At 37.4% G+C, this 26,278-nt stretch overlaps 3 protein-coding genes across 4 annotated transcripts in view; 2 read left to right on the top strand and 1 right to left on the bottom strand.

Annotated features, from left to right (window-relative positions):
• LOC126652792 (collagen alpha-1(XXVIII) chain-like) overlaps positions 1 to 14,480 on the top strand; it is a 34,877-nt gene extending 20,397 nt beyond the window's left edge. Inside the window, exons 22-37 of the mRNA XM_050339898.1 lie at positions 296 to 364; positions 770 to 838; positions 2,533 to 2,601; positions 3,079 to 3,147; positions 3,854 to 3,922; positions 5,293 to 5,361; positions 6,045 to 6,113; positions 6,892 to 6,972; positions 7,750 to 7,785; positions 8,900 to 8,936; positions 9,065 to 9,622; positions 10,286 to 10,479; positions 11,127 to 11,214; positions 11,299 to 11,388; positions 12,799 to 12,987; positions 14,224 to 14,480. Of these exons, the coding sequence (XP_050195855.1) occupies positions 296 to 364; positions 770 to 838; positions 2,533 to 2,601; positions 3,079 to 3,147; positions 3,854 to 3,922; positions 5,293 to 5,361; positions 6,045 to 6,113; positions 6,892 to 6,972; positions 7,750 to 7,785; positions 8,900 to 8,936; positions 9,065 to 9,622; positions 10,286 to 10,479; positions 11,127 to 11,214; positions 11,299 to 11,388; positions 12,799 to 12,987; positions 14,224 to 14,480 (2,013 nt within the window). The remainder of the gene's footprint in view (positions 1 to 295; positions 365 to 769; positions 839 to 2,532; positions 2,602 to 3,078; positions 3,148 to 3,853; positions 3,923 to 5,292; positions 5,362 to 6,044; positions 6,114 to 6,891; positions 6,973 to 7,749; positions 7,786 to 8,899; positions 8,937 to 9,064; positions 9,623 to 10,285; positions 10,480 to 11,126; positions 11,215 to 11,298; positions 11,389 to 12,798; positions 12,988 to 14,223) is intronic.
• The window catches only part of FASTKD1 (FAST kinase domains 1), a 49,232-nt gene continuing 27,723 nt past the window's right edge, over positions 4,770 to 26,278 (bottom strand). Inside the window, exon 17 of one of the 2 annotated variants that reach the window (XR_007632094.1) lies at positions 4,770 to 4,787. The gene's annotated coding sequence lies outside the window, so the exon portion shown is untranslated. Of the gene's footprint in view, positions 4,788 to 19,580; positions 20,393 to 26,278 lie in introns of those variants that run through there. The other variant, XR_007632093.1, reaches the window with a different exon arrangement.
• Positions 14,790 to 25,691, top strand: BBS5 (Bardet-Biedl syndrome 5). Its single transcript, XM_050340301.1, has 12 exons — positions 14,790 to 14,899; positions 15,978 to 16,060; positions 16,884 to 16,949; positions 17,750 to 17,799; positions 18,465 to 18,592; positions 19,447 to 19,582; positions 20,565 to 20,660; positions 21,173 to 21,235; positions 21,947 to 22,081; positions 22,187 to 22,270; positions 23,960 to 23,983; positions 24,099 to 25,691. The coding sequence occupies exons 1-12, from the start codon at positions 14,838 to 14,840 to the stop codon at positions 24,198 to 24,200; spliced, it is 1,029 nt and encodes a 342-aa protein (XP_050196258.1). The 5' UTR covers positions 14,790 to 14,837; the 3' UTR covers positions 24,201 to 25,691.

Raw genomic sequence — 26,278 nt, 5'->3', positions numbered from 1 at the left:
CTATAGAACTGGGCAGGAAGTCTTGAGTGCTGTATGACTAAGTCACAAATACACTCAGAAAGGGACCACTAATAGCATCTGTTTGTGCAGTGACTGAGAAGGATCTCATTTCCATTGAGAGAACTTGTTATCAGTTCTTCAAATAGATAGATATTCCACATAGAATTGCATATTAGAAATTCTAGTAGAATTTTAATGGAATATTGTAAATTGTGGTATAAATGTTTTCTATGTGAGATGGTCATGCTCACTTTCAGAAAAATCCGATGATTTTTCTCTCCTTCCTTCACTGCAGGGAGAGCCTGGTGCACCAGGACGTCCTGGAATGCCAGGCCCTCCTGGAAGAGCCGTGCCTGGGCCAAAGGTAACATCCAGATTGCAGGTCCTGGGCCTATAAACGCAGGGTGAAAAGTGAAGTAGGCTATGCTAATACTTGTTTAAACTATTTCAGCCTTATAAGGTCAACTAAAAACTTCTTCTTTGCTTTGAATAGAGTTATGGATTATATCCAATCTAGTTACCACAGTGCCCTCCTATTAACTGTATGGCAGCTTGAGGTGTGGCCTACCTTTGTTGATTGCTTTATTTTGAATAACCTTGGATATCAAAATACTTTTCTTTATTCTGCTTTTGGGTTTTAATGCTTGCAGTAGCAATAAATAAAATTAGTTACTATGTTTGATATATATACATTTGTATAACAGAAAACTATCCTGTGATTAGAGTTTAATAAAATACATAACAGGAGTATTTATTTTCTTCATTGCAGGGTGACATTGGGTTACCTGGTCTTGCTGGACCAGCTGGAGAACCAGGCTTTGGACTTCCTGGGGCAAAGGTAGCTTCTAAATTGCTAAACTAATTTCTGATAGAACTGTAAAATAAGGCAGGAGGATTTCAGTAAAGCAACAAAAATCTCCTAGGATGGCCAAGTGTTTCACAGTTCTTAACAAATGTGTCCTACAACTCTGTCAGAGTATAAAGATTTGCAGAGGCAGAAAACCATGGATGGTCCATCTTCCAGATTCTGTGAACCATAAGCTGATGGCAGAGAACCAGGAGAAGAATGACTGTTTCTAACTGATTAGAAGTGAATTGAGAGAAGACACCTGATTAACTGTGCTTACAACAGCCTACATCTCAAGTACAGTTACTTTTTCTCATCCAGGCTCCTTTGCTTCGTTCCTAATTTTGACACATGGTAATCTATAGACTCCAAAAAGGTCTCAGGACATGGGCCACGCTGGCACTGTGAGAAGAAATGCCTTAAGTAGTGCCAGAAGAACATGAACAAGTAGCTAAGGATTTCCCTCTAGCACTTTTCTAGTATCACCTCAGTGGTACCCAGATTCAGCTTTCATAATCTACTCTTCATTCCAGGAATGATTTTGTCTGAACACCAAGAAACTCAGGCCGTATAAACCTGTGTTTCTCAAAATACACTGGATCCTGCTTGCCCCTCTCCCCTTTTCTTTTTTTAGTGAATTTGACAGTGCTTTTGTTCTTCGAGTGAGCTGAAGGTAGTAAGAGAAGCATGAGAAACATGTAACAATCTCTATCCCTTTTTGATCAGTTGGCAGTTTTCAGGACCCTTATATTTATTTTCATCAGGAGGAGATTATGATGATGGAATCATGTATTTTTCTGGTATAGTCCAGTTAATTCAGAGAACTGCATGTTGTCCCATTTCTGGGGATCCAACGGGAATCAATCACCAGGAAGAAAGCCCTTTCCTCAGAGTTGCAAGTCTCTCTCCCTCAGCCTTGAGTCCCCAGAGCTCTTTCAGCTGGGTGACGCTGCCTGTTTCTGTGACTACGTTCTTCACTTTTTGCTGTCTTTGTCAGCATTAGTGGTTCTGTTGTCGCTTCATTCTCAGACACACATCTGCACTAAGCTGTACAGGGAAAGCCTCTTATAATCTCATTTTTTAAAATTATTTTTGCGTTATTTCTGCATGCCCACATTTTGCGTAGCTACAGGGACAAACACAGTCTTGATCCTCCATTCAACTGTAACTCTGAGCATTTCACTGCACCATCCAGTGTGGTTGGGAGGGTTAAAGTCCTTTTAGTTTTCTTGGTAAATCTGTTCCTGAATAATCCAGCTGTCTGCATCCATGAAAGAAGCTTAATTATACATCTCCTATAGGAAGCTCCTATTAGAAGCTTTAATGAGGTTCCACAGCATTATAGGAAATTACAATTCTAGAACAAATTATTATAAAATTATGATAAAAATATGGAGAATGCAACTAACAGAATTTCTTCTTATATGTAGGCCACAAATGACAACAGACAGAGCTCTTGAAAAATATTAAAATTAGTGACTTAAAAGTAAATGGTCCTGTAAATCCTGAGCTGTTACTGTTATAATCCAGGATTAAATAAACCCAAAATAATAATTTACATAGTAAAATACATTAGCAGATAAACAGACAGAAAAAATCAATTTACAGTATATTTGCCACAGAAATTTCACTTTCCTGGAAAATTTCCTGCTAACAACTGTACTGGTTTTTCCTGCCTTCATCAGGGCGACCGAGGCCTTCCAGGACCCCCCGGGCCCTTTGGCCCAAAAGGAGATGGTTATCCTGGTCCACCTGTAAGTTTATAGACTTTTTTTTTATGTGAATTGGGAACAAATAAGGGCTACATGTAAGTGATTTACCTCTGTGTCTGACATTCTAGGAAAGATTTCTTGGTCTAAAAGCCTAAAAAGACTCCTCAACTGTGGAAATGCATTTCGGCACAGAAGGAAAATCTCTCTCTGAAATAGTCCAAGACCTTCCCTGTCACCACTTTCCTTAATTATGCAATGCAGAACAGCTTTGGCAACTGCCTGTCCAGATTAGACTCCTCTGTCTTCAAACACTTGCAAGCCCCCTGCATGGCATCAACACAGATGAAAACACCACTGACACCACTTCTGGCTTAGCAGAGTAAAATTTACCCAATTGTAGACTAAAGTGATCCCACTAAGAGACAATATATTAAAGGCACTACCATAGAAATATTAACAAAAGCACATAGTCAATATAACTGTAAATTAAATTTATGTTGTCTGTGTATATAATTTCAGGGCTTGCCAGGCCTCCCTGGTATTCCTGGTGAACAAGGCCCAGATGGAGTTGGACTACCAGGACCTAAGGTACAGACCTTAACTTCTAGAAAAGCAAATGCATATGTATATGTATATACATATGTATATATATATGTATATGTATATGCTACTTTGTAGAGATCTAATTCCTACTCATATGTCACAGTCAGAATACCTATTTAGTCCAGCTTTAAGTACTTGGTCAATATATAAAAGATAGATCCCACAGAAGCCTTTCAGGTTTCACTTCAGAACTCATCCTAATGCAGATTGCAGGATTACTGGCATTATACAGGCAATTGAAGAATTGACTGCAACTATTTAAACATGCTTAATGTCTCTTAAAAGGACATGCATCTCTTTTCCACTGACTTCAAACCCCTAGCTGTCTGCAGACACTGATAGGAAAAAGCTAGAACAGTGTCAATTTGAACACGGAGTGTGATTCAGCTGACAGCAAGTAAAATCTTTGTGGGTTTTTTATTTTGTTTTCAACATGGGAATTGTAACTCCTGTGTAACTCTGCATAACTGGCTGTACATGTTTTGAATATGTTTAGACCACTAGCTGTTTATCCCCAATAACTTCCTTGTCCTGCCTGCCTCATTCATGAGTTAGCATTGTTTGGACTTGCACCCTGTTATTCAGTAGTTCTCTTCTCTTTGTCCCATTTGAGTATAAGCAGTGCTGGGAATTCTAGAGATAAATTAAGCTTTTGTATTCACTACTTATTTATTAAAGTATCGACTTTCAGGGTGATCCCGGTATTAGAGGACCAGTTGGCCTCCCCGGTCCACCAGGAGAAGGTTTGCCAGGACCAAAAGTAAGAGATTTAACAATTATGCCTCCCTTTGTCTTTTTTCTAAAAAACAAACAAACAAAGTACACTAAATGCACAGATGTGCATAGACATCCACATGTTTTCTGTCTTCACTCTTCACTAGAAACAATTAATTCAACCAATAATCTTTATTTTGTAGAAAATCAAAAATGTTTCTGGTGACTAGCCATAAACCATAGCCTTCTTCCAGTTGCATATGATAAAGTGATAACCTTGCAGTGAAGATCAGTGGCAAAACATTTAGGTCCTGCAGACATTAGCTGCAACTGAGTAGCAAAAGTTTCTTCAAACCTGGCATTGGTCAAAATTAATGGCCTGGCAAGCACTTGGTGTGTCTTGCCCATGCTACTGTTATAGCTATTGACATACTGTTGAGTTCCTCCGGAACTAATTCTTCTTTTTTACTGTACAAATCTAATAAACATATAATGACCAATATAATGATCAACCCCTACAAAATAAGGATTATTTTTGTAGTTATAATATACACCATGACAAAGGCCTGAAAATAATTGTAATAAAGAGCAGTTTTCACAATGAAACTTCCCAAACTAGAAACTTATGCTTCTATAGCTCAGTTTTAAAAGTCTACTAATCCAAAAGAAATGGTTTAGAATGTAAATGTAAAGGAACTCAGCAAAGTCAAATGCAAGGATTATGCAACATATTAATGTGTTACCTGGACAATGTGGCTTTTTGGTCCCAGAGATTCAGTTCACATTGGCATGAAGACCACGTCCAGAGCAAAGCAGTGGTGAAGCACTTCCCTAGCCAGTACTAGTCCCAAGGACTGGCATGTGCACAGTATCCTTACAAATGAGGAAAGAGAGAATTTCTTGCAGGGATACTGGAAAAGTAATAAAGGCATAAAATTAATATTGTGCTATGTGGATTTTGATTGCTTCCTATAAATAACATATGGAATGGAAACATTTTCTCTAGTTTTTCTTTTGAAAACTAGCTTATGAATTAGCAACAAGTATTTATGTTCAGTGCCATATTAGTATGTATGCCCATAGGTCTTACTGTGTATTGGTGATGAAAGATAACAAAACTATAATAATCCTCTCTTAAATCTTAATTCAGTCCCCAAGGTCCCTCAAATACAATCCATCCTTCAACACAATGTATATTTCTCTCAGCAAGGTTATTCATGTTCAGTAAGCATTAAACCAAGTGACTCCTTTGAAGTATAAACTGGATTTTAATAATAAAGGCTGAAAATAGTCTTTGTCAGATAGAGCAATCTTATCTTCACTACTTATGAAAATAAATGTCTGGTAGAAGATGGACAAGAAATTACATGGTGGTATAACAATTTATTGTGTGTTTTTATTATGACTGTTCTCTAGGGAACCATAGGACGCCCAGGGCCACCTGGTTCTCTGGGACCTCCTGGTGAAGGTATTCAAGGAACTAAGGTAAAAAGGCTCCATGTCTTCAATATTTTACCTGTGCTGAGTGGTCAATCTGACCATCACAGCATTAAGGAGATTTCACATAGTTTCTTATATGAGGAGAGCCTCAGGCTAAAAAATGAGAAGGATAATGGGAGCACGTACAAAGTATGTTCTGTTCCTACTGCTGTGAACAAGCCCAAGCATGTGTGTGTTGAGGGAGAAGGAAGGAACTTTTATCAGTTAAAGATCCCTTTATGAAATCAAAAATACCATTTCCTCTTCCTCAGCTCTCATGCCCATGGAGACAGCCCGAAGTAGATAAATTAATACCATCTATGGTAGAGAAAGAGTCTCATCCTGAATCTATGTGTACTATTAATTTTTCCCTTAACATGCACTTTTACCCAAAGCATCAGTCAGATGAGACACACTCAAAAGATAAAAATAAGAAAAGGGGAATGAGAAGGAATAAAATGGGATAGAAAGAGGGAACAAATTAAAATTAAAATCAATAATGTGGTTTTTCAATATTATGTATCTTTATACTGAAGAAATATTTGAGAAATATAAGCTAGCTACTACATTGTCTCAAGTGCCTCATACTTGTTAAAATGCAGTTTGAAACACTTTCTCTTTGAACATTTAAACTTAAAGCATGATGAATGATTACAAAGGGTTAATATCACTACTTGGATTATCATTAGGGGGAACAAGGAATTCAAGGAATGCCAGGACCACGAGGCCCCCCTGGAGATGGGCTTTTAGGACAGAAGGTATGATATGTAAATCAGAGATAAGGCCCTAGATAGAAAACAACATAAGGAAAATACTCATTACAGTCAGCTCTCCTTGAAGGCTTATAAATTCTGTGTAAAGGGAATGGGCATTTGGGAAAACTCCAGATATTAAAAGATTATATTATTATTAGAAGTTATATTCTTTTATTATTAGATTTAATATTACTGCCTTTCTTTCACCTGCTATGTAAAATTTAGGGACTACATCAGTGTTAAGAAACAGAGAACTTTAGGTTGGTATCAGTTTTTAAATGTGATCACACTGGCTCAGGAAGGCTGTACAAAATACCATAGTTTACTAAAATTCAAACCAGGACACACGAATTCATGTGTTTGCAATTCCAAACACTTTTCTGGGCCAAAAGGTTTCTCAGAGTGATATTCTTATTATTCATTCCAGTGACACCCTTGGATTTCTTTTCTATTTCCCTACTGTTATCTTATTTTCTAAGACACAGATAATAATTTCCATCATGTAATATCACATGAAACCTCTCTATAGCATGCATACAGTTGTTTGAGATGGCTCACTGTTCAAACTGCTCCACTTATTTTTTCCCATAAGGATGATTAGCCAATACTATGTTATTAATGAAATGCACAAAATACTAATTTATTTAAATGATGTCTAATGAAGATTTCTGTCATATCAGAAGCTGAAAGTGAATGCAACAAAGGCAACTAGAGAGACATTTGAAAAGTGTAATAAAAACTGACTTATGCTTTCTGTCTGCTTATCAACATGGTTTTAAAGGGAGATCGAGGAGCTACAGGTGACAAGGGGAAAAAAGGAGAAAAAGGTGATGTGGGTGACCCTGGTTTATCTGGAGAACCTGTGAGTAACTCAGGTTTATCATGGCTGTTTTCTTAAACCATGTAAAAACAACATCCAAAACATCAGTGTGCTGTCAACCTGATTCCCACGGTAAATCCAAAACACAGCACTGAACCAGCTACTACGAAGAAAATGAACTCTGTCCCAGCTGAAACCAGGAGAGCAGTGAAGGACAACTGCCATGTTTCAAGACAAAACTATGCAATTCTATTCTATGCCTAGCAAATAACTATAGCTCAGACTTTCCCTCAAAGCTGATGAACAATGAGGGGAGTCAAAATGAAAATTTCTGCTGATGGGCATGTCCCCAAAAGCACAAAAGAAAAATGTGGCGCTCTTCTGCTCTGAAATTTGCATACTATTAAGTCAGAATATATAAACCCCATTGCTGTTCTTGCCCTGCTACTGGCCCCATTAAAAACATGATGAATCAGAATTGTCTTCGTTCCAGGTGTCAGGCAGGTACACAGTCTGCTCAGAGAGCAAATCAACACAACATGGTAGACAAGAAGCTTTGCACAGATTCTCCCTTCCTAATGTAAACTGACAATCGGTGATCGAGTGGGAGACTTGAGGTCATCCAATTCCCTTAAAATACCACCACTTTAGGAGGCTGCAGATACTGAATGCACAAGGTAGTATCATACAAATACCACTTTTTCTAGCCAAAGTTCCCATTAGCCAAATATTGTTCAAATAATGGTATTGATGAAGTCATATTCTGAATTACAATGTTACTAATTAATTGCAATGCTTAATTAACAATCACTGTTACAGGGCAAAACTGGACCAAAGGGAGAGCAAGGCCTAACAGTAAGCAAATTCCATTATTTAAATCCCCTCATGGCAAGATACAAACAATACTAGATCCTATCAGATGAAACATATTCTGTTCATTATTTTGGAAGGAGCTCTCTGAAAAGAAGTGGTGTCAGTAATAACATAGAATGAAACAACTCAAAGATTTCTGATTTTTTCTCATCTACTTTATAAGGAAATGGTGATTTTAGGCATTGTCCTGCTATGTGTTCTTTTACAGTTAGCATTAGATGACCCAGGTGTGCACTTACTGCAGGAAGGATTTTTTACAAGTATTTAAGAGTATAAAGAGCAAGGACCTTCAAACTTGTCATGGTCTGTCATGCTATGAACTTAATGATATTTCTGCTAAGTCTGAACTGCACTTAACCCAAATTCAGTAAAAGTATGTCAGTGACTACTACTAAGTTTTAAGGAAACTGAGCAGCAATGGCAAAAGGTTGTATTAGAAAGACTGACTCAATGCCAACTGAGTCCTGTCATGCACTTAAAAAAATATAACAAAGGATTGTTCTAATAACAACAAACACTTTGTTCACTTCACAGAAGGTCTCACTTTTCTGAACAGACATCTCTGAAGGCAGCAACTGTTTTTATTTTTTTCTGATGAAAGCTGGGTAATAGAGTGGGCCAGATACACCAGGGCTCCCAAGTCCCAATTCCATTCTGTGTTGGTGCTCTGTCATACATCACCTCACTACAAGCACTACAATTCCTAAAGCTGAGTCTGTTTCTCCACACCCAAGACATTTAAAATGGATATAGTATTATTCAGATACTAAAGTATGAATGATTTTCAGTTTTAATGAGAATCAGTTAATCACAAAACTTTTTTACAATACCAGTAGTTAATTGTTTTAGATAGAGATCCTTCTGTGTTGTCAAATTAATGATTGTCATTTGCATATGAAATAGTTTAGTGTAAAATGTGGGACTCATTCCCTGTTTGGAAGGTCAGGTTTGAAAGTTAAACAGTAAGATTTTTCTAAGTTCCTGTAGGACACAAATATTAATTATAAACAAAATCTTTGTTAGTGTCAATATTATGCATTATTTGAAAGAGGCAAAGTTGTAAAATAATTTCATATTTAATTATTTTCATATCCAGAGAGAAGATATAATTAAATTAATTAAAGAAATATGTGGTAAGTACTCAGGAAATCTTTACATTCAGTTTCTATATTTTCTTCATTACATTTACATTCTTCTCCTTTCCAAAAGGACACCAAGTCAAGTCATTGTGATCTGGTTTTTTTTCATTTTTCCTTTTCAGGTTGCGGTATTAAATGTAAGGAAATTCCTATGGAGCTTGTATTTGTGATTGACAGCTCTGAGAGTGTGGGACCAGAAAATTTTGAGATTATCAAAGACTTTGTAACTGCTTTAGTAGACAGAGTAACTGTAGGCAGAAATGCTACCAGAATTGGCCTTGTGTTATACAGTTTAGAAGTTCAACTGGAATTTGGTCTCAACAAATACACAACTCGAGAGGATGTTAAGCAAGCGATTAGAAAAATGCAATACATGGGAGAAGGCACTTACACAGGAACTGCTATCCGTAAAGCAACCCAGGAAGGATTTCTCGGTGCTCGAGCAGGAGTGCGGAAAGTTGCTCTTGTGCTGACTGATGGCCAAGCAGACAAGAGAGAAGCTGTAAAACTGGACATGGTCGTTCGAGAGGCTCACGCAGCAAACATCGAAATGTACGCAATAGGAATTGTAAACACTTCAGATCCAACACAGGCCGAGTTTGTGCGTGAGCTAAATCTGATCGCTTCAGATCCAGACACAGAACACATGTTTCTCATTGATGACTTTAACACCCTTCCAGGTGTGTTCATTGAAGGTTTATTCTGCACTGTATCTGATGCTTCTCAGAACGGGGCACGGTGGGGGAAAAGCGCTATCTTTGTGGATATGTTATGTTTTGATGCTGATCAGGATTAGTTACAAGGTGCAAAGTAATAGGAACCTAGAGACAGAAATACCCTCCTTTTAAGGTGTCACATTTACAGGGCAATGATTCAACATGCCAATGGGGAGATGCTACCCAGTCTAGGAAAACAGCTGCTTAAACTTGTTTTCTAAGCTGAATAAACACTCATGCACTGCACATTTGCTGGACTATAAGTCAGAATTAAATGCATTGTCATAAATTCTACTTGTTCACTTCCCTTTTTCATTGCATTGTTCACATCAGTAAGGTAAGCAGTTATTTTCCCATTACCAGCTAGTAGTTGTTATTAAGCTTAGATGAACACCTTAAAGTAAGTTCATTGTATTTTGTACCATGTAGAGGACTTACATGCTGCCAAATCCGTGACCAAAAAAAGCTACAGCACAGAGAGTCTGGAATAATCTTCTTAGAGACATATAAACAATCCAGAGGAGTACTGGATTGCATGTGTATTACTGATGTACATAAATAGTCTATATTTTAAAAATTCATTGAATATCTCAGTATGATGTTTTTTACTTTCTTTTTTTTAAACAGCTCTGGAGTCCAAATTAGTAAACCAATTTTGTGAAGATGAACATGGTACCTTAATATACAACCGTAATGGAAATGGTGCAAGTATAAGTGGTTCATATTTCCATGCAGTATCTCCAAGTTCTTTATACTACACACTTCAGAACCACAATGTTAATAGACAACCACTTTCAGCACAGACACCTGGAGTGTCTACAGTAGAAAGTCCTCTGAGTCTTGGTGATCTTCCTCATCCATTAGCTCCGGTATGAAAGTTCAGCAGACTTTATTGAGCAGAAGTTTAAAATATATATCCCTCTGTGCTACCTGATGTAGTATGTAACCTTCCCCTTACTTTTCTACCTGACAGGTACTGTAATAGCTCCTTTAACTTGGTATGCTCAGAGCTGGTTGTTCTGAGTAAGAGTTCTGATGTTGCATGCAGGCTATAATTTATAATAATTTATAATATATAATTTATAATTGCTATAATTTATTCCTGATACTGTTACAAGAATTATCATTCCTTTGTTTAATGCAGGAATATTTGTGCCACAGTGTGAAACATAACATTATTACACTGTTATAATTAAGTCTAAGAGCTGAACTCAATTGTAGACTATAATTTTAAGTTTATAAACAAAATTCTGTAAAGTTCAACTAAAAAAAAAATATAGCTTATATTTAGGTATGACAACTTTCCTGGTAAACCAATCAGGTGAAATTAAAATTCTGGTTCTTAACACTGAAGTCAGAGTAAATGGAAAGGAATAACGTTAGAAAATCTCTAGGTCATGGAGAGCTTGTTAATTTTTAAACACTTCACAGTATCTGGAAAACAAAGAAATTCAACTGCTTATTTCAGACCAAAGTACCTCCTGTGGTAGTATATGAAGCATATGAAGAGGAAGAAGAGGAGAAACAATCACCCTTCCTAACAGCAGACACTAGAGGTATTTTTATCATCATTCATTTCTTCACCTTCATTTTTGGCTGATCAAAAATCAGCATCTTATTGTGTTTCTTTTCACCTGCAGCTGTGGTACCATTATTGCCATCTAAACAATCACCATCCAATAAAGTGATGACATCACCTCTTTCAACTGCAGGACTCACGCCAAGACCAGGTTATAGATCATAACTAGTTTCTCATTTTGTTCCCTCTTATCCTGATACTTCTAATAAGGCTTTAAATCAGAGTAATTTTGTTCTACTCTCTGAAGACTTTGTGAGTCCGTGATGTGGAAGAGAATCCATTGCAGGGTTTTATAACAGATCTAGTTGCTGTTCTTTGTCTTCCCAACTTCCAAATCCCACTGCTCCACTTACGGCAAAAGCAAGGTTATCTGTAACCTGAGAGGAGCTCACGAATGGCATCAGAAAGAGAACATAATGCTCACTGAGGTGAGCCAGGGAGCAGGTTATTTGTCAGCCAGGAAGGGGCAGTCTATGGAGATGGGAGGCTTCATTAAAGACAAAGACAATGATTTCAGCACTGGACAGAAAAAATAGCTTTCTCCTTCAGAGAAGAGGAGAAATAGGAAAAAACAGTGTTTAGTCATTTGAAGAAAAGTATAATTAGCTGACTGCTCAAAGGATTGATTCTTTTCATTGATTCTTTGGACACGAAACGCCCAAATGTATTTTGTTCATCATTTGGGGGATTTTGAGTTCCAGTAATAGTGTATTATGATGGGAGCAGCAGAAAAGAGCAATAGAAACATGTTCCCATGCTTCCTGGGAACACTGGCATGGCTTTTCTGGTCCCTGGCAATGTCGCGGGTTTTTTGGTTTTTTGGTTTTTTTCCCCAAAAAGTGACAAGGTACGAGTTGCCAAAGACAAAATATTGGTGTCACAACACTAAACTTAACAGAAAATTGTTTTCTAATGGTATTATTAAAGTGAGTGAGACTAGATTAGTATGTCACAGTCCTCTTATGCACATCTGTAGGAGTCACTAGACCAATAGGCCTTACATTCAAACTTATGTACATAACTACTACCATTGTATTAGGTAAGTAACACAAATATCTTACAAAAGCAAGACTAAAGTTTTATATTCTTCTCACTATTTTAATGTCTCTTCTTCCAGCCACAAAGAGAACTAACATGCAGCAGAAGGACAATGATACTTATAATTTGAAAACAGCATATGCAACTACCTTACAGCTCTTGGGCTTACAGTTTCAGGTTGCTCACAAGACTGGTTGCACTTAATTAGATTTCAAAAAATAGATTTCAAAATTATCATATTCATGTTGTTTGCTCTTTTGGTATATAGAGCCACAATACAATTATTTCTGGAATTACTAGAACCATGCCAGTAAAGGAATAGTTTAATCAACCTACTAAAATGCACTTGTAACTTGCCTTCAATACTAACATCTTTACAACTAAAAGTGAGTCTTAAACTGTTGTATAACATTACCAGGAAAGAAAAAACCAACAAACTCAGAGTTTAAAAGGTAAAACCTATGCAATACAACTGACTTTTACAAACGGAATTGTTTCTATTCTTCTTTTTTCTTTATTTTAGACAGTATCCTGGGCCTCCGGTGCAAGTTAAGGTTGGATCAAGGGCCATGCCGTGTTTATATGATAAAATGGTATTACGATAAACACGCCAATGCTTGTGCTCAGTTTTGGTACGGTGGCTGTGATGGGAATGCAAACCGCTTTGAGAGTGAAGAGGAATGTAGAGAGGCTTGTGTATATTCTTCTGGAGGTAGGAATTCATTTCTTCATTAAAAATGAGCAGGTTGAAGCTATTGATTGTTTGATTTTGTTATTATTTATCCAGCCTGGTATGTAAAATCAAAACAACTAATTTAAAGAATGTTAACTTTATGAACTCATACGTGCACTAACTGAAAAAATGTCTACATATGCAAGCATTCTTTAGTTCTTTTTGCATATAGCATATGATGCAGTGCTTACGTAACAAAATAGCAAATTTTCTGCAGTATCAAGAGTACAAAAATTCTTTTTTACTACTTTATATTAAGACCAGTATAGCATTTGCCATAGCAATTGCCCTTCTTTCACCTAGGTCTTTAAATACTAACATTGTATACTTCATTTTAAATTACATATATGGCTTTGGAAAGCAATCCTTGGTCATTAAAATTATGTCATTTCTTTTCTCTCTGTTACAGAAATCTGATATTTGCCAAGGACTGTGCAATGAAGACTTCACTTCTTTTAAGTGAAACTATTCTAACAAATAATATTTTATTATTTCAAGCATATTTCCAAATTATATGCAGAGTACTACTCAGTACAGATAAATACAGCAAATGCATCAACTTATGGCCTACATGCTCTGTGGGTCACAAGACAGGGAGGTGGCTAAATTACCCACCTTTCCTAAGCATATCACATTTAATCCTTTTTCCAGTAAACTCTCCTCAGCTTTTGTTAGCTAGCCAAGATCCATGACAACTACAGTTAAAACACACCCACACTTTTCTATGAGTGAATATCCCAATATCTGGCATCACTAAATTGGGTTAGTTCATGTCTAAGGTGGTCCTTGTTATGTGTTTCTCTTCTGAAAGTCCACCCTAATTTTTAAATGCATTTTAATATTTTCATCTTCCTTAATTAACTATTTAAACTTATGTTCAAAACATTAAATGCAGCATAGTTTATTGGCTGCCACTGTGATATTGCTTTTTACATTTACATCTGCATATATATGTTGCATTTTCTTAATTAAAATACTTGAAAGCTTGTTTCTAATAAAACATTTCTGGTTTTACTGCCAGCACAGAAAATGGATAATGTTATGTTTACAGGACTAAAAACTTAAAGCTAAATTAAATTACACTTAGTGTCTCACGTGCTTGTGATGATGGATTTCTGCCACAGCCCCTAACAAGCCCCAACACCTCAGATTAGGCACTCCTTCATATGAAACTCAGGGATCATTTTAGGTTGGGTTTGTGTTTTTTTCCCTGAGCAAATGGTAACGTCAAGCATATCAACAAAAATGGAGCTTGGCTTCAAGCCAAGCGCTCTCCATCCCTTATGGTTCCGGAGAGCCCGGTGCGCATCCCGCCAGGGCCACAGCCCAGGCACGGGCACTTCCCGCCTGCTACTCCCTTTACTCCATCCAGCTCGTGTCAGCTTCCAGATGGGTGCAATGGGCTCCTCGCCAACCCAGGGACCACCTCCAGGGAAAGAACTGTCAAAAGGACGAGCTTCTTCCCACGATAAGTACTTATTTTGAGTAATTTGTTTATTTTAAAGTGGTAGGGTACTGCAATTAAAATTGGCTAGATACAATTTTCACATTTAATTTTCCAAATTAAAAGCGACGCATCCCCTCTGTTTTAAAATAAATCCAAACCCACCAAACTTTGCCGACATGCGAGGATTTCACACGGTTTAAATTTTAGCGCCTCAGGCGAGTCGGGGGCGGGGCCGGGGGCGGGGCCGGGAGGGGGCGCGCGCTGCCCACGTGCGGCGCCGCAGCCAATCCCGGCCGCCGCGGGGGCGCGAGACACACGCCCCGTACGCCCCCCCGCCCCGTTGCCGGGGCAGCGCGCGGGCTCGGCGGGGCGGGCGGCAGCCATGAGCGGGGTGCTGGACGTGCTGTGGGAGGACAGGGATGTCCGCTTCGACATCTCCCCGCAGTGAGTGGCCCGGCCCGGCCCATCCCGGTCCGGCCCTGCCCGCAGCGCGGCTCTCGGGCCCGCCCGGCGCCGGTGATCGCCGAGTCTCCCCGGGTAGAGGCCGGCCGCGATCAGGGGCGCGGTGCACGCCGGGAGCGCCCCCGTGTGGCGGCGCGGCAGGGGCGCAGTGGGGCGAGGGGGCGGAAGGGGCGGCCGCGGAGTGCGGGGGGGAGTGGTCACCGATCCCGTTCTGTACAAAATCAAACAACCCGAAAGTTTGGAGTCAGGGAAGGGTGTGCTTTTCCCAACTGAGCTTTTCTGGCACTGGGAAGTGGACCCGAAGCGAATGTGTGTGTCTGAGGGGACGGTGGCGCTCGCTGGTCACCAGGATTCGGTATCCCTGCCGTGGCGTTGGCATCCTGAACTCAGGGAACGGGGCGCTGGCTCTGCAGTATCTCACAAATCCCCCTCCTAATAATGCATTTCGTTTCTGCCCTGCTGTGAAACTGAAGTTTTGGCTATTTTTCACAATACTATGAAAATACAGAAGAATTTCACACTACATCTGTTATTATGTAATTAAGTGGTTAGACCAGTTAAATAAAGCAAAATAATAATAATATAAACAACAAACAAAATAACTCACAAAAAAGCATATGTGGAAGATTTTGAGCATTTCACACATCCTTATATATCTTTCTTTTGCTGACATATATTCTTTCCTGAGCCTAGTTCCACTCCTTATGACCTAAAAGTACATAAAGAGGTAACAAGCTCTATCTTCTAAAAGTTCTGTCAATGCAAGTTTTTTTTTTGCTTTCCCATTTCCACACACCATGCTATTTTAGGGCTTGGTCACACTTGCTATGTAATTATTTATTTACTGTTATAATTTAATAGTAGAGGTATTACTATTTTTAATCTGTGAGATGTAGTGATAATTTCAGGTATATATTGTTGATTTGTGTGTATGTGTGCATATCTGGATTTTTCACTGCATGATGGACTGAGCAGAAAACAGAAAAAGTGAAGGAGGAAAATAGCCTTATAAAAATAAGGAGGATTATTTTTCGTAGGGTAATTTTTTTTTCTCTTTTAGACAAATGAAAATGAGACCTGGAGAGGTCCTCATAGATTGCTTAGAGTCTGTTGAAGATACCAAAGGAAACAATGGAGACAGAGGTAACTGCATACTCTGGGAAATTGTAAACTTTCTACTATTTAACCTATGCAGGTTCATGGAAAGCTGTCAGGTTTCCATTGAACTCAGCATCAATGTTCTGTTGCACAGAATAGATCCTGCTTATTTCACAGATCTGTCTTGGAGTGTTTTTAGATGGAATTTCTTGTTCAGAGTTACAGGAAGATGATAGTCTTGTCTCAGAATTTGCTTAGAATGGAAAGGCTTGTAAGAATAATCCATTTATAAACAGTATGGTGATCTTCTGCTGTAATCCTCTTTAAGGTTTAATTTTCCCCTCACAGAGTTAAAGTGAATCATTAAGGAATATGTAGTGGGCAAGGGCACAAAGCTGCCAGCGTGCTGAGGTGACCCTTCCTGTGTTGGATGTGCTGCTCCACAGGGTGCAGAATGGAGTAAATTTACATATGACATAAAGGGGTGAGGTTACCCATGAAGACAGCTGTGATAGTTAACTCACTGCCTTCCCCTTCTCCTCCCCAGAGCCATTCTGCACTGCCTGTGCCTGCATTTTTACTATAAGTGTGTGGATTGATATCAGTAACTGTTCTTGGGTTGGTTTTGAGGAACACTGGTATATATTATAGGTTGTTTCATTTGTTCCTTGATGGATTTTCTCTCCTAGCTTTTGGAAAAAAAAAATTGTTTAGTGAGTTTTCTGTTGGGTTGTCCTGTGCTTTTCTTCTTTTTCCTGTCAAGGAGAAGGAGTATTCTGGTGTTTCAAAGCTAGAGGTGCAACAGAACAGAACATTTAATTTAATGGAAGTTATTCAGGTTAAAAATATCTCCACTCTTTATCTCCAGGTAAACTGCTTGTGACAAATTTGCGGATCATATGGCGCTCCTTGTCCTTGCCCAGAGTCAATCTCTGTAAGTATCATCTCTGGTTTCCTTTGTGGTGGCATGCTATTCCTTCACAAAATATTGATTCCAGTACAGAATAGTAAAGTATAGCTCTGTTGCTCTGTAAAGTCTGAAATAAACTGTTACTAACTAATTTATTTATAACATAGGAACTGAGATAATAATTCAAAGCAAGATAGTAATATTCAGTATTCAATATTAATTTCACAGAACAGACATTGAAGAGTAATTCAGACATATTTTTCATTTGGTCTATATGGGATTCACTTGTTTTTCTAGAAAGAACCAGAAGTTGGAGTTTCTTCACACGTTGCTTTACTTGTACCTCTTGTTTCCACCTGTTTATTCACATTCTGAATTTTCTTATTCCTTCCCCACAAGTACCAGCCTTTCCAATGTTACTGCTGTAAGCTCTGAATTTTAATTGTATGAATAGCTAGTGGGTCTACTTGTATTAAATTAATGTGCAGAAACAGGAATAGGATGCAGTTACTTTGTACTCAAATTATTTCCAGTGCTCAATGTGGAATCCCCTTCTTTGGAAATATTCAAAACTTGATTAGACAGTACCATAAGCAGCCAGATGGAGTTGGTCCTGCTTTTGACTGGGCAACCTCCCCAAACTCCTTTCCAGCTTAAATTAGTCTTCAGTTTTGTAATAAGGGCCCAGACCATCAACCACAAGGTGTAATTCTCACAAATAGCATCCAAAGCTGTTCTACAAAATTCAATATTGTAATTCATAATTTTGACTATTATTTTTCTTGTTCTCAAAACAGTTGTTTTTTTCTCCCCTAACTTTTAAGCTGTCGGTTACAACTGCGTTATAAATATAACTACAAGAACTGCCAACTCAGTAAGTTTCAAAAAATACTTTTTAAAAAAATAAAAGAAACTGTAATTAGTTGTTTATATTTACTGCACTATATCAACAATAATCTGAAAATTTATTTGCACTAACAGTAGTAGAATAGTAATGAAAGTTGACTTCTAAAAGTTGAGTGTTTCACATTTCTATAGGAGGGTGGTTTAGTTTTCTAAGGGAGTAAAACTCATGTAATCACACTGTCTGGTGATTCTTCATCCCTTTAGGTAAGTCAAGCACATGGTTTTTTTTGTCTAAATTTAACAAAGGTCAATAGTGGCACTAATTTTGTGCAAGAAAGCTCTCAAATACACAGCCTGTGAAACTATTTGTTCGGCTTGCTGCAAAGACCAGCAGGGAGCTTATGTTGATTCCCTGGGCAGCCACAGGATAACAAACCCAAAAATACTGTTTCAGTCATGATATTGCAAATGCATAGCCAGACTTCATTAGTCCTAGCATCGATGAAACTGCTAGTTTCCAAAAAAAAACCTGAGTTCTGTTGAAGACAGCAGTAGATCAGTGGTAGAATCAGGATTAGACCTGAATATGCACTATTTAGAACAATAATTTAGAAAATATCTGAGGATTATTTATTAATTGTACAGTTGAGCTACTGCATTGACAAAATGTAAAATTTTATTTTTTCCTTACAGAAATTACGAGGGCAGACAGAAGCTCTGTATATATTGACTAAATGTAACAACACCCGGTTTGAGTTCATATTCACCAATGTTGTTCCCGGGAGTCCCAGACTCTTCACTTCAGTCATTGCTGTACACAGGTAGCAAACTCACAATAGTGTTTGATCAATGAATCAGATATGGGGGATTACAGCTGCTGATGGACACAGTATGTAACTGCCCCTATTTAACATTCAGAAAACTTTCCCAAAAGAGAACAATCTCTGGAAGGAAGGGAGAGAATGATTGCAGATTTTAGTAGGTAACCGTACATAATGAAAATTGATGTGTATTCGTACCAGTTATTGATCACAGTTTATACACCTTGTGTGTGTATAAACCATCTGAACAAATAAAAGTACAAAGGAGCTAATTTCAGGGTGCATTTTCTACCTACAGTTTCTGTCTGTAATAATTTCCCATAATTTTGGACCACGTAGTGGAAATGAAGAGTTAAATCCTGATCAGAACTCTAATTGACCACAAAACAGTGTACACTTCCTACCTAGAGATAAGTCATCTGAATGAATGTGTGCATAATACATTACCATAGGTTTCTATTTATGAGCTACGGAATACTGACATATGTATATTGGATGTCTGTGACTTAACTGGCACTGAAAAATAAAGGATTCTTAATGACTGTGTGATGCATAGCACGGGACCCAGAGGATATACTTTGCAGTAGAGCTTGGGAGATGACTATCTTAAGGAAGAGGAAGAAACAGGATAGACATGAACAATACAGGAGATCAAAACAATTGTTAAAGCCCCCTTTAATTTCATTAAGGAAAGCTGAAAAATAATGGATTATGTTGAAGAAGTTTTACTAGTACTCTCACCTTTGTGCAATGTGGGGATAAGAAAAGTTTAAAATATACAACATTTCATATCTGTGCTAAAACAAAGTGTAAAGATAATAGAAAACACTGAATTGTAATGTGTATTTTTGCAGAGCTTATGAAACTTCTAAAATGTATCGTGATCTGAAGCTGAGAAGTGCATTGATTCAAAACAAGCAACTGAGATTGTTACCACAAGAACAAATATATGATAAAGTCAATGGAGTTTGGAATTTGTCAAGTGACCAGGTATAGTGAAAAATCAGGCTACATTGACTACAGACAAGTTAAAATGTTTCAGCTTTATCTAGCAATTGTAGTTTTGTAACCTCAAAGGAATTACCCTTAATTCAGTTCATCAGCTGATGCATGCAAAGAAACTGATCCCATTATATTTGCTACTCAGTACAACCAAGTCTCTTTTTGGCAACTTGAATTCTACATGACTTGGCTAATATGCATGGAACTAGATATAAAGTTCCTGTTCAAAAGGAGCTTGAGTCTAATGCTGTGTATGATCCTGAAAGAAAATAATGTTTCCTAAGTGCTTTGCTGAATATCTGTATGTTTACATGCAGCTTGGACTGAACAGTATCAAGACTATATTTTCTTTGGATTACAAAAATATTGGAATAGGATTCTTTGTCTTAAACCAAGAAAAAATAAAGACTCTTAAGATAAAAATAGAAAACATTATTTTACAGGGCATCAGTTGCAAGTATTTCCCAGAGCCATGAAACAAAACAGGAGCTGGTATTTCTGTCTGTGCAGTTTTAGTCCAGAATAGAAATACGATCCATCCTGACAAGCTAAAAAGTTCTTTCCTCTACATTCTGTTGGCACAGATCTCCTCAGTTCCCGAAGTGTAACCCACATGCCATTATACTTACGCTATACACCAGTTCCAGATCTGTACAGTTAAGAATGCTCTCAGATGTTTCATGTATTCCCATGAGGTTGGCTGTGCTGTGATTTGATCCTGCTTTGCTGCAGTAGTAGGTACTCCCAGCTATTTTCACTACTCAGGTTCTGTATCCTTTAAAGATTGGATCTTGTTTCCTTGGAATCAATAGAAACGTTTTCACTGGTTTTGGTAGGAAAGAATCAGGCTTTCCTTGAATTAAATATGAAGTTGTACCTTGCTTGTGTTTGAATGGATAGCAATAATCATCATGTTTGGAAAAAAAGGCTCTATACTTAAATCAGTTCTAACGTACCTTTTCTTTAATAGGGAAATTTGGGAACATTTTTTATTACTAATGTGAGAATAGTTTGGCATGCAAGTATGAATGACAGCTTTAATGTCAGCATACCATATCTACAAATTGTGAGTATCTTAAACCAACCATGTTCATAATTCAGTGGTATCTGTTCAAGTCTTCAGTTAAAACTCCCTGTTCACCAAAAATTAATATTTCATATCCCACATTTAGGGAGTATTTTAGTCTTACCAGCGTCAACCGCAGGGTAGATTTTCTTTTCTGTCCAGATTAGTTGGGGGCTTTCGTGGGCAGGCAAAGATGTTGAAAATGGCTTGTATTCCAAATTTTTGAAGTATTTACTATGATGCTTCATGTCACCTACATACACTGGGATTAATGATCTGTGAACCTGATCTTCAGAAATGTACTGTTACCTCTTCTGATAAAACACTTTTCCCTGAGGTTTCAGGGGTTCAGATTTGTAATGGTAAATGGGAGGAAATGCTGGTAGCCAAGCTTCCAGAACCAGTAATTGTAGCTAGTACAGTGTGAAAAAAAACAAATCAAAACAGAAGAGATATGTATCAAGTAATTACAGAATTTTTTAACAGAAAGTTTTTTACCTCTTTACCATTAGCGTTCAATAAAAATGAGAGACTCAAAGTTTGGCTTGGCACTTGTGATAGAGAGTTCTCAGCAGGTAAGAAGCTTTAATAGCCTTTTTTATTGATGACATTTTTATATACAATATTTCTCTAATTCTGAAATGTTATGGGACTACTTTTAAGGTACTTAGAATGTTCCTTCTGTGGGGTCTTTTGAAAACTTTAAAAAAGTTCTCTTTTCACTGCTTAAAATGTCTGTATGTTAGGGTCAGTATGGCTATTGTGAGTAATGGTTTCTCTAAGCAAAACACTAACAGGCCAGCATGACCAGTTAATAACTGTAAAATACACCATCTGCTGAAAGATTATCTTTGGGATCTAATTCATTCTATATTTAATTAAGACCACTCTTTTAAATATTTTTTCATTGTATCTGTGTATCTGGAAGCTTCTTTAATAACAACATCAAGATGTAATAGACTAAATATCTGCTGACTAGCATTATTATTATCACTTCTGAATTTGTCTCACCCTGGTTTGCTTGTGTTTTTCTGTATAAGTTTGTTTCCCTTTTATATAATTGGCTAAGAGTTAAAAGCTAATTTACTTCATAGCAACATTGTAATTTCTTTTATTTCATTCATGATTGAAATGGCAGAATGAAAAAAAGATAAAACAAAAATAATGTATTTTCAGCAGGCTGAAAATTGCTATCATTAAACTGGAAATCACTATCAAAGGGAAAAGTTCCTTAAATAATAAGCAACACTAATAAACAGATGTTGTCTTTTTTCTCTGTTATATAGAGTGGAGGATATGTTCTTGGTTTTAAAATAGACCCTGTGGAGAAACTGCAGGAGGCAGTGAAAGAGATTAATTCACTTCACAAAGTTTATTCAGCTAACCCTATATTTGGAGTGGATTATGAAATGGAAGAAAAGGTACTCAATTTATTTAAAATTAGTTACTACTTTGTTAATAGTAATAAAAATATATTAAACATATTAGATATGTGGATTTACTTACTACAGTGTTTTAATTTGTAGCCTCAACCTCTTGAAGACCTAACAGTGGAGCAGGTTCAAGATGATGTGGAAATAGAAGCTGATGAACATACAGATGCTTTTGTGGTAAGTGGCTCCACAGAAAACAAAAAAATAAATTAATTCTTCCTTGGTTATTCAAATTTAAGCAATGTACAGCTGTGTGATCCTCTGTTAAACATACGCTGCAATGGTAATTTCTATATTTAAACACATATACATGCCTTTTATTAAATATCCCTATTATTACAGGAATTTTTTCTCTGTATGAATTTTTAACTTAAGAACAAACTATTTTTCAAAATAAATATTAGTAGATATTTAAAGGAATAGTTTTATGTAGTTTCTCAACACATTAAAATCAGGAATAGCTTGAAAATCAGCAGTGTAGTATAATCAGATACATTATATGAAAACAAGTGCTCCTCTTGGAGCAGATTAATAGATGGTGATATCTATACGCTCAACATTCATCCAAAATTCAAACTTGAAAGTTTTTTACAAGGGCAGCAATAATTTTGTATTACTATATATCCCAGTATTTAAGAATTTCCAAATTTACTGTGCAACCCAATTAACACCTGACTGCATGACTGACTAGACAGGTAGACTGCACATATTTTCAAGTATTAGTCTCGACACATTGACAATTGACATGTTTTCTTACTAATCTCTGAAATTTGGTAAATTAGCAGGGCTGGCACCAATCTTATTTCCACTGTTTTTAATTTTGCTGTCATTTACTAATGCAGATAAGTGCTTGTCTTTTCCTTTCCCTCTTTCATCACTTCTTGCCTTTTTTTTTAATTTTTGCACATTTTTATTCAGTCTTCAACACATTTGAAGGCATACCTTTTCCTTAAGTGAAGATCTGTTTGCTCTACTGGTGCCTTTGTCACCTGGATCAAATAATTGTGCTTTGTATATTCTCAAACAAAAACTAGAGGCTGTAAATGATTAGAAAGTGGTTGCTGTAGGAGACACAGGTCATCCAGGACCCAAGGAGTGGCTACACTTGATGCTGTTCTGTAGGGTCTTGTGTAGCTGGGAGCCAGCTGAGCAGGAAAACTCTTTGCTGTCCCTCACCATCCACAGGGGCAACTGAAGCAAGGTTGGGCTCCTTTTGGTAAATAAGATCTAGAACCTGCTAGTCTAGAGATTTCTAGAGCTGTGGATATTTTCAGAGATCTGATATCCTGAACAGTTTGAGTGTTAATTTCCACACACACGTAATGGGAAAGATGGTTTCTCTCCCACATCTCTTGAGTAAAAAATTGGTTAATTATTCAGTTATACTGTATTCATTTCTTAGACTGAGTATGATGTTAACTAATTTTCCTATACATTTAAAGCCACTTTTTGAAATTGAATAATGGACCCTGCTGCACATGAAGGAGAAAATACCAGGTTGCTGTCAGTTTGTCTTCATATATACACTTTTCCCCTATAAAGTGTTTGTCACTGTAACAAATGTAGTATGAAAATGTTACCAATTAGAAATCTTTGCTTATTATGATGGAAAATTCAAGGATTGGTATTTAATGAAAAACGACATAATCACCAACTCCTGTTAGCACCGTTCTGTAAATTATTTCAACATAGGAAAAAGTGTGACCTTGTTTACAAAACAAAAGTTAAAGCTGTAAAACTGGGTTGTTGCAGAAGACTTACTAAATACAATTTTGACCCCAAGGAATTATTAGCAGATTTGGTTTTTAGACTTCTTTTTTTTTTTTTTTCGAAGTTGCAAGTTCTTTTTTGCTTTCTTCTTTGCAGGCTTATTTTGCTGATGAAAACAAGGTAAGAACATCTTTCTTCATAAGGTCAAATTTATGTTGTTAAAATGGGATGATGAAATTAAAAAGCACCTTCTGCTTTATTTTATTTTCTCTCATATCTCTTGCATTCAAAAAAGCAACATGATCGGGAGCCTGTTTTTTCCGAAGAACTGGGACTTGCAATAGAGAAACTAAAGGATGGATTCACACTCCAAGGACTCTGGGAAGTAATGACCTGATTTAGATTGGCACGTGTTTGGTTCCTAAGCAGGAAAAGACTCTCAGTTCTGCTGGGCTTATGAGATCTGTAGAAGATAATTTAGAAATACTAGAGTAGCAGAGAAAGAGTATGCCAAAGCTAAAGAGCAGGTGACTATTACATAATAAGCCCTCAGGATATGTAATAAAATATATATTATGATATATAGTAAAAGAAAGATTATTCAACCCCCTTGTTTATGTAACAGCTTTGCATTTAGGGGTTGGAGGGGAGGACGAGCTCCCTCTGGCACCAGGGGCGGGCCCAGCAGCTGCAGAAGTGCTGTCCCCTGCAGGCCCCCCTGCTCCACCAGCCCCAGAGCCCTGTGCCTCTGTCACAGCTGTGAGGACCTGGGGAGTCCCTCTGTCAGGCTGTCAGCACCTGGAGCCCTTCCCCACTGCGGGCATGGCAGCTGCCATTGTATTCCAGCTGCCAGGATGTAAAATGCCATGCAGCATGTTTTCAGACTGCTTTGTGACTGGCTGACTGCGAAATTTGACACACTGGTAACCCCAGGTGTTTTTGGGATTGTGGTTGGCAGGACCAGCCATCCCATCCTGTTTCTCCCCTCCCCTCACAACACAGTCCTCCATGGTGTTTCAGCCACCATTTTATGGCCAGTAGCCACCATTTTTTTTACAACTCCATGGCCCCTGTGTTTATGTACTGCCCTACGATGGGCTGCCAGGACAGCCACTGCTTGCCATTTTACCCAGAAATGTGTCAGAAAAGGAAGCCTCCCCTTCCTCCATCCATGGAGATACCCTTTGAGACAAGGCAGTGCAAGGTGTGCAGTTTGAGGCTGTATTTCAGGTATTTGGGTATTTATACAGAGTGATGTACCTTCCCATAAAAATTATGTCTAAATCAAATGTCCATAGCTTGTTTAATGTTGTGCAACATAGAAATATCCTCATCCACTGAACATTTTGTATCTAGGCATGTTGGCTGTGTCATTGCAGCAGTGCTGTGTTACTGATAGCTTTAAGAAAAAGCAACACTGTTTCAAATAATGGCTTTCATGTCTCATAATTTCGCTAAATGTTCAGCACGTATCATTCCAAGTACTTAGCTGTAATCCAGATATCCTCATACAGTTGTTGTGTTTTTGCTAAATTACCTTTTAAAAGAATGATCCAGAAAAAAGCGCACACACGAATAGCTGCTGTGTGTGAGTCATTAGACCTTTCATGTTATGTGTTATAGAGAAATGAGTCATTTATAGTTTAAAGGAAGACACAGCTGTTATGTTTTCTAGTGAGATAAGACCTCTGTGCTGTTTTCTATAAATGGAAAAAGGCAAATGAGCTCTCCTCTCAGCTGTTGTTTTAGCAGCTGACTGTTATAGTAAAGTAACTGTAGTGTGAATGTAATTGTGGTGTTTGTAGAAAATCTTTCAAGGTATATATTTTGATGGAATACTATCTATATTGAAAAGCAGTCATTATTTCAATAAACTTTGATAATGTTATACCTTGTTGGAGATCTTATATTCAAATAGTTGTATTTTGATCCTATTTCCATTACATTCAAAGAACATTTTACCATATGGGTGGAGACTTCAATTTGAATTATTTTGGAAAGCAAAACTTTACCTGAATAACATATATTTTATGTTTAAAGAGGAGGGTTTGGTTTACAAATAAATACAACCAAATGGATATTAAGAAGGAGCTCATAATTATTTCAACATCTTATTATCGATATCTGAAGAAATTGAATATGAGATATGGTTATGTAAAAAAATAATCTTAGAGCATAGGCAATTCATGGTAAGTTCTGGAGTATTTTAGTATCTTTATGACTGCAGCAATGATGTGTTAAGCAACTCTGAAGAAGTGAACAGTAGCTACAACTGACAACTTGATTAATATTTCTATTTCAGAATATTTAGTAACATGTATATGTACAGTCTTGCTCATAGCTGTGTCACTGAGGGTCAGATTCTGCTGTCCTTACTCACGTCAAATAATTTATTACATTGCACATAATCTAATTGATTCAATGTGGAGAATGATGGCAAAACCTGACCATAGTGACTAAGAGCAACAGTTGCTT

Source organism: Myiozetetes cayanensis, unplaced genomic scaffold (genome assembly GCF_022539395.1).
Source record: "Myiozetetes cayanensis isolate MyiCay16 unplaced genomic scaffold, myiCay2020 scf9, whole genome shotgun sequence".
NCBI classification, from domain to species: Eukaryota; Metazoa; Chordata; class Aves; order Passeriformes; family Tyrannidae; genus Myiozetetes; species Myiozetetes cayanensis.
This window is presented reverse-complemented; position numbering and strand designations above follow the sequence as displayed.